The following is a 14,596-nucleotide window of genomic DNA, read 5'->3' on the forward strand; positions in this document are numbered from 1 at the left end:
CAGGTAGGAAGCCATTAGCAATCTCAACACATTTCATATCTGTCTGGAAATGATTATAAAAGTAGCCTTAATTACCTCTAGCTCCTCTGGGTATCAGTGATATCACACTCTGATCTTGTGAGAGAGAACTTCTGTTTATTGGAATTTTCATCACTTTCATGGATTATGTGTTAGCTGAAACTCTGACAAATGAGTACAAACTCCGGGTTTAATAGGTGAGAGGAAAAGGCATGTCTTATTTTGTTTTTTTCTGTAGGTGGTGGTGGGAGGGAAGAGGAGGAAACACACACACACACACACACACACACACACACACACACACACACACACACACACACACACACACACACACACACACACACACACACACACACACACACACACACACACACAGCTTCCCCATCTCAGCACAATGGCAGTGTCTCCCTCACTCTGTCCATTCGAAGCAGTTCTTTGAAAGAGCTGTAGAGACAAGCAGAGGCCCACAAAGCCCCTCACTGTTGGCCTCTACCCTCAAACCCTAACTATAAATCAAGGTTCCCATTGCCCAAGTTCTCCATTTGGTGACAAAATGCTGCATATTTCTGAACATTATATTGATATAATGAAACCTGGTCAGATAATGTCAAATACATTATTAAAGGGAAGGAAGTTGCTTAACAGATGCTTTACAGGTCTTCGCCACATTCTCTGGGCAACTTTGTGAACACTGTACACTGATGAGGTAATAAACTGGACTCAATACCAGGCCTCCACATTGATACATTTTGGTGCTAAAACACCTACATTCCTTCCCATTAACATGCAAGTGCTTGGGTATTGCCCAAACCAGCTCCATAAAAAGTGCTGCTCCCTGTGGATTGTTTTACAATACATTTAATGAATCAGCTAGAATCAAAACTCTCAACGCATTCCAGTCAGATTAGAGAAACTGTGGGGTCGAGTTCCGAGGCAATGCCTGTAACCTTGACAACAGTATCCATTCACTAAACAGGACAAACAGCGCAAAAAACAACCCCATGATCTTCTCTGCCTAAATAAATTCTGATAGGGAGTCTAGTAAATGCTTAGAAAGAGTGACATTAGAAAGTGAAAATGTGTGTACAAATTTTTAATTTTTTTTTATAAATGAAATGTATGCATTCACTACTGTAAGTCGCTCTGGATAAGAGCGTCTGCTAAATGACTTAAATGTAAAGTCAGTTAAGAAAAAAATCTTATTTTACAATGAGGCCTACCCCGGCCAAACCCTCCCCTAACCAGTGGCGGTTCTAGACCATTTCAACTGGGGGGGGGGGGGCAAGCTGGGGCCAGTTGTACTGTTAGAGGGGCCAGTTAACGTTAGACGTTATTGTTGTCATATTGTTTTCTTCACTGCATTGCAGGCATTAGCAGGCAAAAGATCATGTTCCGCGTTGCCACTGTCTAATAACGGATGTAAAAAAAGAACGATATCAAAAATTTGTTATGTAAAATTTATTTCATACTCCACATTTAGGGGTGCCACAAGGGGGTACAAAATTGTTGTCACAGGGGCACTGCCCCCTCCCCCCCAATTGCCCCTAACCCGGACGACGCTGGGCCAATTGTGCGCCGCCCTACGGGACTCCCGATCACGGACGGTTGTGATACAGCCAGGGTCTGTAGTGACGCCTCTAGCACTGGAGAGGCAGTGCCTTAGAACGCTGCGCCACTCGGGAACATGCACTTATTAACTATGCCATCACTTTTGGATTTTATTCATTTTTCACTTTTACTTTGTAAAAACGTTAAAGTTACAAGGAAATGGAAAAAAGTCAAACTTTATAAGTAATCCGAAAGTAGCCTACCTGATGATCCACCGACAAGTGCTCTCCCACTGTTCTAATACCGGGCTGGAACGGACCCACGTTGCAGGAAGACATGCAACTGTGTCGTAAAATCAAGAGTATTTTGCGTCAAGACGTATGTGAAATCGTATAGTGTTTACACGTGCGTTTAGTGACAAGTGGATTCAAGTTCTATACTGTAGTAGCGGCTTGTATTCAAGAGAGAATCTGATAATAAATGCAAGCGTATTCTAGGTACCAGCTTAGATATTTTATGGCATAACTAACGGAACATTTTAAAACGGCAGCGGTCTGTTTTCTGCTAGGTTTAGCAATTAGCTAGCCTTAGTCTGCTATTAAGACAGTTGTGATGACGTGGGGTGTTAGCCACCAATATAACTAACTCATAAAAAGTGTGATATTTCTACGTTGCGATGCTGTACTTTATTGGGCTTGGGTTGGGAGATGCAAAGGACATCACCGTAAAGGGGCTAGAAATTGTAAAGCAATGCAGTCGTGTCTACTTGGAAGCCTACACGTCCATATTGACAGTTGGGAAAGATGCATTGGTAGGTTGAATATTATGTAACACTATGGCATGCATGTGGTGAAATTGTGCATGTCTGTGCTACAACAATCCCTCCCATTTCGAAGTCGGCACTGATGCAGTCCAGAGCATGTGATACAACTGCATCAGGGTACAATACCTCTTGAAGTGCATGTTGTCTTTGCTTCTAGTTAAAGATATTATACAGAGTATTCCATGACATTAAAGTTGCATTAGTTGAAATGACCAATGAGTGGCTGGAAATCGTATAGAGTGTGTGGCGTTGACACTTCCTACTCATTTTCTTAAAATTGAGTAAAAGTCACAAGTTTATAGACAGTGTACGTTCATTAAACAGAGCTCAAGCTGGCAGGATGGAGATCAAGGTTTTATCATTGCCATCAGATAATGTACATCCACCGTTTTTAAAGCAAATTCAAAGGCAGTATGTGTAGTGAGTAAGTGTGATCTATGACCTTAGGAGGAGTACTATGGACGGGAGCTGATACTGGCCGACAGAGACATGGTGGAACAGGAGGCTGATGAGATCCTGAAAGGGGCTGACGTCAGTGATGTGGCATTTCTTGTGGTGGGAGATCCATTTGGGTAATTGATTACTGTACTTGTTTTTCATGTTTGAAAAGTCGTTCATTATGTTATGACTATTACTGGTAGGCTAGTTTCAAATGATGTTGCAGTGAACGATAGAATTGCAGTCCCTGGCCGTAGATAAACTTGCTAACCACTGCTCTAATAGGATTGAAGGACTTCTGGGAGATCGTAAGGCGCCTAGGAATGTTACACTAGCCCCTCCGTCTCCCAGGCAGTAGGCAATACAAAATCGGTAACGCTTTACATGAAGTGTCGTTCATGACGCATCATAACAATGTCGTAAGCGCATCGTAAAGTGTCCTAACACATGACACAGCGGGACCTTTATTTTATAAATGCTTCTGATAACTGGAATGAGCTATATATTTATTTGCATTATGACGGGCGTGTGTGATTTATCAGACACGCTAAGGAGAGATCTCCATCTGTTAAGTTCATGATAACCTCCACTGACCGGGACAAACACACACACGGCATATCACTTCCCCTGTTTGCACTGCTCTAATGAAGTTGCTCTAATGTATGTACAGTGTGATATAACAAGTGAGGTGTTATCACACATACTGTACACGCACCTTAATAAGTTATGTCATGAAAATGAAAGTACCAACACGTTTTGAGGGAGTGTGTACAATAACATAGTTACAAGCAGGGTGGAAAATAACGTCATCACAAACCGGTTGAAATCTGGTTGATAAAACGTCATTACAAACAGGTTGATATCTGGTTGAAATGACAGCGTTGCATTCAGTTTTTCTCTGAGGGAGGCACACATCAAGTAGGAATGAGTAAGTCAGTAAGACATATCAGATAGGGCTACGGGAGTACTATTGTAAACAACGCTCATCAACACCACTCACTCCTTCCTTTTTCTATTTGAGTTGTAAACAAAAGGATAGGCTACATTAAAAATAAAAATTACATTTACAAAACATGGCTTTAATAAATCAATAACTAAAGAGAACCCTGAACCTTCAGTGGAGAATGTTCCTTTGGCGATCACACTGTTTTTCTTCTTTGCCATTTGAAAGCCTGCTGGAAGTTGATGCTTGTCATGATTTGAACAACATCCCTTGCCGCAAAAATATTTTAAGTCTCACGACCTTGGTATGCTTCAGTCCGCAATGACTATCATCTGCAGTTTCCATTTGCTTGCCATACAAATGGAAACGGAACTAATTGAAATTGCTACAAAAATACTATCTCACAACATGGTTTGGTGTGACATCGATGCTCAACGGAGCACCACACGATTAAGAAAAGTGTTTTTTTTTTTGCAGCCATTTGCTCTCTGAGCCGGTGGGGAAACGTTCTGGGGAGGGAGTAGTTGGACCGAACTGCAACGTCTCTGGAAAGAGCCACTGATTCATTGTACAGCGCTCCCATTTGCTAGAGCTACTTTAATGGTGCTCAACGTCATGGTGGGCGGCAGGTAGCCGAGTAGTTAGAGCGTTGGACTAGTAACCAAAAGGTTGCAAGATCAAATCCCCGAGCTGGCAAGGTACAAATCTGTCGTTCTGCCCCTGAACAGGCAGTTAAGCCACTGTTCCTAGGCCGTCATTGAAAATAAGAATTTGTTCTTAACTGACTTGCCTAGTTAAATAAAGGTTAAAAAAAAAAGCAGAATGTTTGGCTCTGCTCTTTTTCCATCCAAAACCACTGACCAGGAGGAGGGGAGGTTCAGTCAAATTCTCCACTCTCCATCACGGTCACGATTTGCTCCAAGAAATGTTGGGATTTAATAAAGTTAATGACATCTAAAACCAAGGATTCGGTTTGGGGCCAAGTGTGGCCTTTGAAATAAATAAATCAGGCAGTCGAATAATGAGTCTCACTGACCATAACCATCCTTACTGTAGCAAATTGCCAGTTGGTTTGGAATGGAAATGGAGCAGCAATGTGACATTTTTGGTCAAAGCTTGGACTTTGTTGTCAGGTTTCTAAAGGCAGCATCATGCCATGTTCTTAACACTTGATGCATCTTTTCTTATAGCGCCACCACCCACAGTGACTTGGTCCTGAGAGCAGTGAATGCTGGGATACAGTACAGGGTCATCCATAACGCCTCTATCATGAACGCAGTTGGATGCTGCGGCCTCCAGGTACGTCCACTTGAAGACCTATTGGAAACTAAAACACACAGATTAGCAGAAACGTCGTCTACTTTGCTTAAAAAAAAATAGAAAAAAAGAGCTTATAACATCTGGTCTTCTATGGCCCATCATCTTAACCATTCTGTAGCAACGTCCTATGAAGGCAATCAAAGAGCATAATTGCCATTGGGAACGAATATCCATGCGGAGTCTATGGACTGAAACGGCAGAGCAGCACCAATCTCTCTTTAATACACAGCTCAGCCCAGGACATCCAATATGTGGCCCTTGCATTGACCTGTCAGGGGGAGCATTGTGAGCATGTGGCCCCCCAGCTGTCCCACCCTGCCTCTGATGTGGGGGGGGGGGGGGGGGGCGTCTAGTGTAGTCTCTTTCCAGTACCTCGCGGATTTGTGTTGCTAACGTTAGTGTTAGCGCACCAGGGTTGTCATTAGTGGGTAGTGACGCTCCTTGGGCGTGCATCAGACGCACTAATTGGAAGTGATCTGGCAACTCAAAGCCACTGCCAGTGAGCAATGACAGGAGAGGAGGCAGCTTTGCTATTCTAATGAAGGACGTGCCCATCGCAGGGATCAAGGTTTTGTGTGTTCCCTGCCTGTCAACCTAGTGTGTTTCACCATATCCTTCAGGGGAGGGGTGCTCTATTCTATACTGTATGTGCCTGTATAATTTACCTTTCAATTGGTTGTGCATTCTAATTGTCTTCCCTGGTGCACTACCAATTTTGTTTAAAGAAAATGACCAGCTCGAGTTCAAATTACTGGGAATATGTGGGTGGAGAATTAGCATGTTTTGCCAAACCTCAGCATATCAATTTGACATTAGTTTCAAATGAGATGTAAATAGATGGCTAAAATGAGGTATTACAATCGCTCTCGAACTCAGATTTTTAAATGGTAAGAAATGTTTTAGAAAATACATTCAGACCAGCCATAAAGTGTTTTGTCTAGCTCAAGTCAACGGTGTACTGGTCTTGCACTGCGGTGCTCTTGTTAGCTTATTGGGGGAAGGGGTGAGTTAGGTCCCAGGGCATGTTTTGGGTCGCCGTGCTGTATCAAGCATGCCGTGGCTCAGAGTGCCATGTGATTTTTCACACACTGAATAACAGGAAGCACCTTGGGACACTTAGTGCAATCCAGTCTGCTGCAGCAATCACGGCCTGCTCACGAGACATCATTTTGCTCTACACACACACACACACACACACACACACACACACACACACACACACACACACACACACAATTGATGAGCATTCAGACATCCACACATTGCCAGACAAGTAAACCAGAACTACAAACTATTTATTTGAGAAACTGACCATTCACACCCAATGCTGCTGTCCAAAGATATTTTCAATAAACCCTGATTGGAAGACAAGTCTTAAATCACGTTATGTACATTACTTTTGGACAGCTGTACAACTTTGGAGAGACGGTGTCCATTGTGTTCTGGACAGACACCTGGAGACCGGAAAGCTTCTATGATAAAATCAAGAAGAACAGGGACCTGGGGATGCACACACTATGTCTGCTTGGTGAGTCCTACAGTTTCATCTCTTATAGTAACCAACCAAATCACTACAAACATCCAGTGATGCAGTGACCATATTAGGAGTCAAGTGACTGTCCTAATATGGACCTTGAAAAAAAAAATACAAAGTGGAAAATCTGTACAGAATAGTAGGGCTGAGACGACACCAATATTTTTTCCCATGGCAAAAATTAAAACACGAAGCAGTAAAAACTCTCTTTGGTCATTTAAAAACCAGCTGTTTGTAAAAAAAACTGTGTGCTGTAGCTTGGGAAATAAATACATGTGACTCTGGATGACAACATAATGTTTGTTCCCAACATTAGGGCTGTTTTCATCAAGAAGTTAAATCCGCTTTGTGTTTTGTTTTCTTTGCCGCTATACTAACGAGAATCGCGATACTGGTATCGTCCCTACAGAATAGCATACATACAGTATGCCCGTAACCGTAACGCATTGTAAACATTATGGACCGCTTACGCTACGTAGTAACATTGGGTCTGGTCACACCTGAGCACATGGTGAGGAAACATGGGAGGTCACATCCGTGTGTCTGAGTGATTCTCCAGACAGTCCCTCAGAGCTCTTATTCTTCCAGACCTACTTCCAGTCAAGGTGCTGGGTCTGCCTTCCAGGTGGGGGAAAGGAGGGGAGGATATAGTGTGTCTGTGCGCCAGCCAGTCAGTTCTACACACTTTCATCTCTGGGAGGCTGGGACCGAACAAAGCCCTCATTATGACTGTTTCTACTCCAAGGCCTTTTCCCTCCTGTGCGTGTCATCCCCTGGGTGCATATTAAACAGTCCTCAATCACAGTCACAGTAGTAGACTGGGGAGTTGGTTTCTGTAATGGGAAGGCGGCTGTGACTGCAGAGGCAGATGGCCCGAACGCTCATAATTTATGTTTATTTGAGCAAGAGATTTTTGTTTGGACGCAGAGGGTTGCCCCCCCCCCCCCCGGTTCCCTATGAACCTCACATGGGAGAGCCCTATAATTCGAGGTAATGGATACTGGTTGAAGCGGAGACGGTTTTGGGTCACACCCTTATTGTCTCTGTGGGCTAAGTTCCCTATGTGTCCCCAGGTGCGGCCCCAGCTGCAGAAGGGTGTGCGCGCTTGTGAGCTCACCGATATGAACCCCATTATTCAATAGTGGATCGGAAAGCCTGGCATTAGCCAAGTCACCTCCACACCCGTGAAGCAAAGGGCACGATTCTAAAAGGATGAAGAACGAGCGCAGACAACAAAAGCAGACGCACGCACAACTCTGATTGGGTCATCTATCATGACTTCCCCGGACAACATGCACTCCATACATCTACATGACAGAGGGAAGCCTCATCACTGTAATGAAACTAGCAGGACCATTGTTCCTGTTTGATTAATACTGATTAATCTTTTTTTTTTTTTTGATAATGTTTGGGTAAGATTTTGATGGTCTTTGTGTAAGGATTATTGACCGTTCATATTATTCAACAAAATGATGTATGATTATTATTCTGGTGAGGTTTTGAATTTTCCTGGAGTGTAACATTTTCCTGAAAATGGAATGGCTTAAAGGTGACCATGGAAGACTTAAAGGGATATTTAGTTCCTCAAGCTGGCCTTGGGTAATTTGTCAAGATGTGTTGTTCATGGCCAGTTTGAGGGGAAAAGGAATTGTCCACATCTGTGAAATGGTTCATTACCTCTACAGCCCTCCTTTTTTGTCCGCAGATATCAAAGTCAAAGAGCAGTCCATGGAAAACCTCATGAGGTAAGTCTCTCCTTTCCCCCTCCTGCACTGGACTGTCTGGGAGTGGGCTGTCTGATTTATATCTGGTCAGTGGAGTTTCTATCCAGCAGGACTCTGAAACAGAGCAGAGTTGAGGTTTATTGCAGACGTTCACTTAACATACATTTATACTGGCAGCTGGAGACGGGCCAGGCCAGTGAGTCAAAAAAAAAAAAAAAAAGTGGGTTGTTTGACTTGGACACACAATCTGTTGTCAGTGTTGTCTCATTGGGCCAGATTCGGGAAATACATTTAATATTTTAATCTCCTGCATGTGTTTTCAAAAAAGATGACATACAACCGGTCCCAAACACGTTGTCTTTGTCTCACACTTGAGAATCAACAGACACGTCTGTTTTGGACGCCAGTTAATCTCCTGCTACACTAATGCGTTACTGTATCATGTATTGGTTTGCAGGAAGGTTGTCAACTCCTCGTTCACTTTGCGGTGTCCTGCAATTATTTTCCCAACAGGAGCCTGCACGGAAGTTGTTTTATATGTGAATCTATAAAAGCTGAAATGGACTTCAGTAATCTGCCATGTTAGGGTTGTGTATGGGGGAAAAGTATGGTTTTCATTTAAGACAGAAAAGAGTCTTAATTTCTCCCAGGTTTACTGGTGCATATATATTATTACTAGGAAATGGAATAAACACATGCCCTATGATTTTGGTCAATATTAAAATGTTTGCGCAGTGAGAGATTCATACCATACAGTATTAGCCGAAGGAAAAAAATACCCCGTCTTCCCCCCCTCCGGCCAAGGAATTTAGACACATTTGTGAAGGTTTTCTTTCCAGTAACCTAGTTATCAAATAGATCTCTGGCTTGCTTTGTAAGCATTTTATGACTGTAGGAGATTTACATGAGACTCCACCTTTATTTTAGTTCTGATCTAGCACCAGAACAGCCACAGTGAAACATTGCCAGAAAAAAACCTGCTTGATTTCAAAGTGCTGAAAGAGCTGAGAATAGCCCTGTCTGAGCTACTCAGCACAGTACTGAATGCTTGGCATAATGGCATGTCCTTTTCTCCTTCCTTTTGAATGGCTCTACTGGTAACAAAAGGGGCTTGCTTTGTCTACACCTGGTTATTAGATTCAGCTTTTATATTCTGAAGAAGTCTCCTCCACAGCACTTGTAGGTCTGGGCAGTATGAACCCATTGTAACGTGTAGCATTACTCCATAAGTAACGTCCTTGTTTCTTTTTCTTGTAAAGGGGCCGTAAGATTTATGAACCGCCCAGGTTTATGACTGTAAGCCAGGCGGCTGAGCAGCTCCTGGAGATAGTACAAAACCGGAGGGAGCGGGGAGATGACCTAGGTGAGTTGCTATCATGTTGAATTGAATGATTGATTAAACAATAGTTTGACGTGACAATGTGAAAGAAAAACCACTAATTGCCCCTCTCTTCATCTAGCCATCAGCGAGGAGACCATATGTGTGGGTCTGGCCAGGGTGGGAGCAGAGGACCAGGTCATCCGCGCGGGGACACTCCGCCAACTGGCGTCATGTGACCTGGGCGGCCCGCTGCATTCCATGATCGTGACGGGCCACCTGCACCCGCTGGAGGTAGACATGTTGCGTTTGTCAGCCGCCACCCCCGATGCACTGCAGGACCTCCGAATGACCGACAGCTCAACGTACACCTCCTAATGCGCACACAGCGCCTCAATGACTCTCAGGATCTCCAAACGACCTAGTACACACACACACACACAAAGTTCCACACAGTTAACACAGGGACCATGTGTCATCCCAAGAATAACTTCTCCCTCAAGTCACCCGGTATTTCCCACCGGAACTGTCATTCTAAAGCATATAAATATCTCTGGATTTGATCAGCATGAAAATTCGAGCCTGATGAGCCATACATTAAAAGACATTGTATTTAACATTCAGCAAATAAGAGTTTGCATCCTTCATTGAAAAGTTTTTGTTCTGACATGCACTGTAAACTGTAGGACCTTGTGTGTGCCTTTCTAAATCATGTTCAAGTTGTGGAAACAGGATGCACCCGAGCTCAATTGAGGGTCTGAACATGTAAATAAGGTATTTCATTTTTTGCTTTGTCATTGTGGGGTATTGAGTGTAGATTAAGAACAAATGTATTTAATCTATTTCAGAATAAGGCTGTAATGTGAAAGGGAACGGGTTCGAATACTTTCCAAATGCATTTTATAGGTAATCCATTACTTTTGCTTCCCTAAAAATCGGTATCGGACCCAGCAATCCCTCATCCCCCGTGCTTTAGCTCAATCACGCCATTGCCTTGCAACCAGGGTTTGCCAAATTACCTTAACGCTCGCTGGCTATGGCATCAAAATGTTATTACCATGATTGAAGAGGAAATGAAGAAAAAGGTCACGGAGGAACATAACTGAGTCAGATTACTGTCTTGATAAAAAAAAAAATAAGCTGTCCTGTAATTTGATGTTTTGAATTCTTGGAAAATGAAGCGTAATCTTCTGATATGCGCAGCACTACTGCCAAAAAGTCAACCTGGACCGCCATCTTTATCTGGGTCTGTGAAACCAGAATTTTTACATATTTCTTTACATAGACCAAAGCATATATTTCACTGATTTATTAATACCGATGTGCTTAAAATGACACTTAGAATTCATCATCTAGTTCCCATGTTGTTGTCCTGAGTTGGATAGATTTTGAAAGAATAAGGCAACTCCCTTTCCTCCTCCAGATAAAGGGCTCGATTCATCCGTATCGCTGAAGTTCAGAGCTTTTGAAATGTAAAACAAAAAGGTAATTTCCAATTGAGCCGTAATATGCAGCGTTTACCGTGAATGCTGAATAGCTGTAGCGCTTCAGTGCTACAGATAGTCGAGCCCTACTTGATATGCAACAGTTTGACATTTGGTCAAAAATAAGAAATCATGGATGACAGCTCAAACTGAGCAAAAGACTTAAAAAAAAAAAAAAAATTTACACCACCTCTTCTCTCCAATATTCTTGTAACAAACAAATGCAAATTAAGAATAAACATTGATGTGCAATCTGTGCCAAACCTTTTCCTCAAGGTGAAGTTAAACTACTATCCAATTTCAACCTCCGCCAGTAATGAGAGAAATTTAATTATATGCAGTAAAATCATTTATTACATTTCAAAATAAGAATGGAACTGGCCAACTGCACACTTGGCCCATTACATTAAAGTAAGACCAATGAGGGCAATGAAATCATGGGTTTTAGGCTTACATAGGTTTTAACCATCCTCTTTGACAAGGTCGTACGCAGCTGTTCAAGGTTCAAATAAAGCCACTGTGCCGTCCAGGGAATTATGACAATATTCCCTTAGGAAAAATACCATGACAACCCTCAAAGGGATGCTGAATCAAGGATGGAACCAAAGGGTTGGAATAACATGACCCATGTTGGTCATCTGATTCCTTTTTGGGTCTTAAGGGACATGATTCCAGTCTCATAGGGTGAACGAATGACTTCCAGATCATCCATGATTTGGTGAAAAAGGCACTTAAGAAACCCAGAATGACAGTTGAATGGCTCAAGTGTGCAAAGTGCAACTAAATGGCCAAATGGAATATGCCCCATGTTAATTGTGTGTGACTGATATGGACGTATAAAAATAGACTATCTATGGATCTTACATGGTTGCAGGGCTTAACACGAATGTCCATTGAAGTGTACTTTAATGCAGACAATAGTTACAAATTAATTAAAATCCCATCTTAAAAATGGGGGGGGAATGATAAAAGCAAAATGGGTCTCTGACATTAAGATGAACACTTCCTAAACAGTAGAATGGGTGAAAGTGGGTGTGTGCAAAGTTCTCGTTTTCCCCGCAGACGTCACATCATAATTGGTAAGTTTTGGTTTCCCCCGTTTTCTTGTGTCCTCTCAAGAGTCAAAGTGTACTTGTCCTGTAGCTGCTTCCGTCTTGGTCCTTGGTTTGTGATGTGGACTTTAAAACCCAGAGATGCGGGGTTTAGGGGGGGAAAGAGTGGGGAGGAAACCCCACAGCAGCACACAGAGGCTTTGGTCCCAGGGAGATACGAGGAACGAGTCCTACATCATTGCCACTTCTATCTGGACATACAGTTGCCGTACTCCAGCCTGTGGACAAGTACAATGGGGAAAACCAGTCACGTTTTGCGTCAACACCTGTGACAACAGTGGAGATGTTTTCCTTTAATATCTGACATTTCTGTGGCCTGACGTTACCTAGTACAGGTGTAATGTAATTCTAACGATAACGTTAAGATGGTCTAGTGGTAATGGCAGAGCTCTTAATACTCGGCTGCTACATCCGTTTCTCAAACCTTCCACCTGGACTTGAATAGACCGATTGTCTGTCCAATAAACCAAGGAGCGACTTCATTTAGTCTGCTGACCAGTTGGCGGTTATTTAAGTGATAATGCCCTCGAAGCCGATATTTGGAGGATGTGCCAATATATTTGCATATGCATAAGCTGTTTTCTAGTGACATTTATTTGGATACATCCATAACAAATGAGCTAATGAGGCGCGATTTCACCTGGCATAGAAAATGTGCTCTCTCGTCAGGACACTGTTTCTCGTCAGGACACTGTTGTTCAGAGGAGCTAGCCAACAACACAGCTATCACAATCACTGCAAACTAGCTGCACTTCGTTTCGTTTGACCTTTTTTCAATTTACATTTCTTTGTATATATCCATAAAAATGATGCCAGCTGATTCATGATTTTGACTGGCTGAGAAACGCTGCCTGGTCCCGTCCCGACTCCGAACCCTACATGTTCATTACTATGGGACAAAGATCGAATATTGAAACAATGTTGCAAATGTCAGACAGCAAGGTTTATACAAAACTCTGCTGTTGAAAACTAAATGTTAGTTTTAAAAATGTGAGAATGTCTAGATGGTTTTTATAGTGGAGATCAAGTTTTATAATTTGCCTGGCTGGGCTGATGAGACAGTGGATTGCGCAGTCAGATGGAACAGAGTATATAGGCATCATAGATTTAGCCGGTGGTAACTTGTGGAATAGACAACTGGAATGCGCTTTTAACCAATCTTATTCAGGATTAGACCCACCCATTGTATAATAAGTAAATGACACATGTTCCAATGTTACTAGTGATTTTGTGGTTTCCCATCAGCTGCTGGCTAATCAGTGTGTGTATTTGTAGGAGAATGGCCGTGTGTGACTACAAAAGGATGGGTTCCTCTCCTACCTGTGTGAAAATGTTGTGCGTTTGGCTTAGAATCCATTTGCTGTCAGCGTCAGGTGCAATTAGCAGCTTGACTGTGCCAATGTAGACATCTGTGCATAGGGTCCAGAAGTGAGGCTCCTGCAGATTGTACACACCCTGCAACTGCTGCACCTGCAAACACACACAGTTCACACCTAGATGTATATGACCATTTCCTCTTGTTAAACATTTAACATGTTCAGCATTGACATCAGGGTATGGTTGAGGCATGGTTGTGCAGCACTTACCCTCTGGTAGCATTCTGGCAGGGCATTGTCCAGAGAGGGCGGAGTCCGCTGCATCAGAATCCCAATGGACTCCCTCAGCAAAGGCACTACACTGTGACACAGAGGGTAAGGGAGAAAAATATCAGGTCAGCGTGACTTACTTCCCCAAGGTTTTCCTGTCAACACTGGCAGGCCCAGGGCCAAGGCATGCCAAATCTGTCCAAAGCGATATTGTGCTTCTGGGGCACAAGTCAAGCTGAACAATATGAACCCTGGACAATGACAGCTTGCTTGGTTAAAAACGCATTCCAGTTGTCCCTGTATGCCATGTCATGTGCCAAATAAAATGTCCTTTCTGCCATCTTCAAATATGAACATTAATGAGCTCTAGGAAAGATGAAGATTTGATCCTGATTCAATCACCCTCACAGCTATCCTCCAATCACAACGATTACGCAAGTATTGGAACCATCACTTTTTCCCCCACAAGGTTGTCCTATCTGAAATTTTCCCGTAAATTGGGCTACTTTGAAAACGATGTGCGGGTGAAAATGTATTGGTCGCGGGTTTTTGGGGTACTTCTAAATTGCACTGCGGCAGCCATTGCATTTATTAAAAAAAAAATATACATTTCACGGTGACCTGCTGCTGCGGACTATCAGACAGTGAGGAGGCTGTTGTTGAGTGAGTGAGTGAGTGAGTGCGAGGGCCGGAGGGGTGTGTGTTGAAATCGCTGCAGCAGGCTGGCGAGGAGACAGCAGCGTGCACG

At 43.0% G+C, this 14,596-nt stretch overlaps 2 protein-coding genes across 4 annotated transcripts in view; one reads left to right on the plus strand and one right to left on the minus strand.

Annotated features, from left to right (window-relative positions):
* Positions 1–1,691: 1,691 nt before the first annotated feature.
* dph5 (diphthamide biosynthesis 5) lies at positions 1,692–10,297 on the plus strand. Of its 2 annotated transcripts, none has more exons than XM_014216010.3 (7): positions 1,692–1,944; positions 2,837–2,961; positions 4,961–5,069; positions 6,498–6,618; positions 8,330–8,369; positions 9,608–9,711; positions 9,809–10,297. In XM_014216010.3, the coding sequence occupies exons 1-7, from the start codon at positions 1,903–1,905 to the stop codon at positions 10,042–10,044; spliced, it is 777 nt and encodes a 258-aa protein (XP_014071485.1). In that variant the 5' UTR covers positions 1,692–1,902; the 3' UTR covers positions 10,045–10,297. The 2 variants fall into 2 exon arrangements, with proteins under 2 accessions (XP_014071485.1, XP_014071484.1); XM_014216009.3 differs by having other exon boundaries at positions 1,937–2,377.
* Positions 10,298–11,476: 1,179 nt separating this feature from the next.
* LOC106613589 (zinc transporter 7) overlaps positions 11,477–14,596 on the minus strand; it is a 28,735-nt gene continuing 25,615 nt past the window's right edge. The window contains exons 9-11 of one of the 2 annotated variants that reach the window (XM_014216007.3): positions 13,849–13,939; positions 13,583–13,732; positions 11,477–12,480 (exon numbers count right to left, since the gene is read on the minus strand). In XM_014216007.3, coding sequence (XP_014071482.1) covers positions 12,433–12,480; positions 13,583–13,732; positions 13,849–13,939 — 289 coding nt within the window. In that variant the 3' untranslated portion in view covers positions 11,477–12,432. The remainder of the gene's footprint in view (positions 12,481–13,582; positions 13,733–13,848; positions 13,940–14,596) is intronic. The other variant, XM_014216006.3, reaches the window with a different exon arrangement.

The sequence above is a fragment of the Salmo salar genome, chromosome 10 (assembly GCF_965601325.2).
Source record: "Salmo salar chromosome 10, fSalSal1, whole genome shotgun sequence".
In the NCBI taxonomy this organism is placed as follows: domain Eukaryota; kingdom Metazoa; phylum Chordata; class Actinopteri; order Salmoniformes; family Salmonidae; genus Salmo; species Salmo salar.

Excerpts from the sequence above, each read along its gene's own strand:
- dph5 (XM_014216009.3), top strand. The coding sequence starts at position 2,243 with ATGCTGTACTTTATTGGGCTTGGGTTGGGAGATGCAAAGGACATCACC. Across the intron at positions 5,070-6,497 it reads TTGGATGCTGCGGCCTCCAG|CTGTACAACTTTGGAGAGAC; the intron begins GTACGTCCACTT and ends ACTTTTGGACAG. Across the intron at positions 6,619-8,329 it reads GCACACACTATGTCTGCTTG|ATATCAAAGTCAAAGAGCAG; the intron begins GTGAGTCCTACA and ends TTTTGTCCGCAG.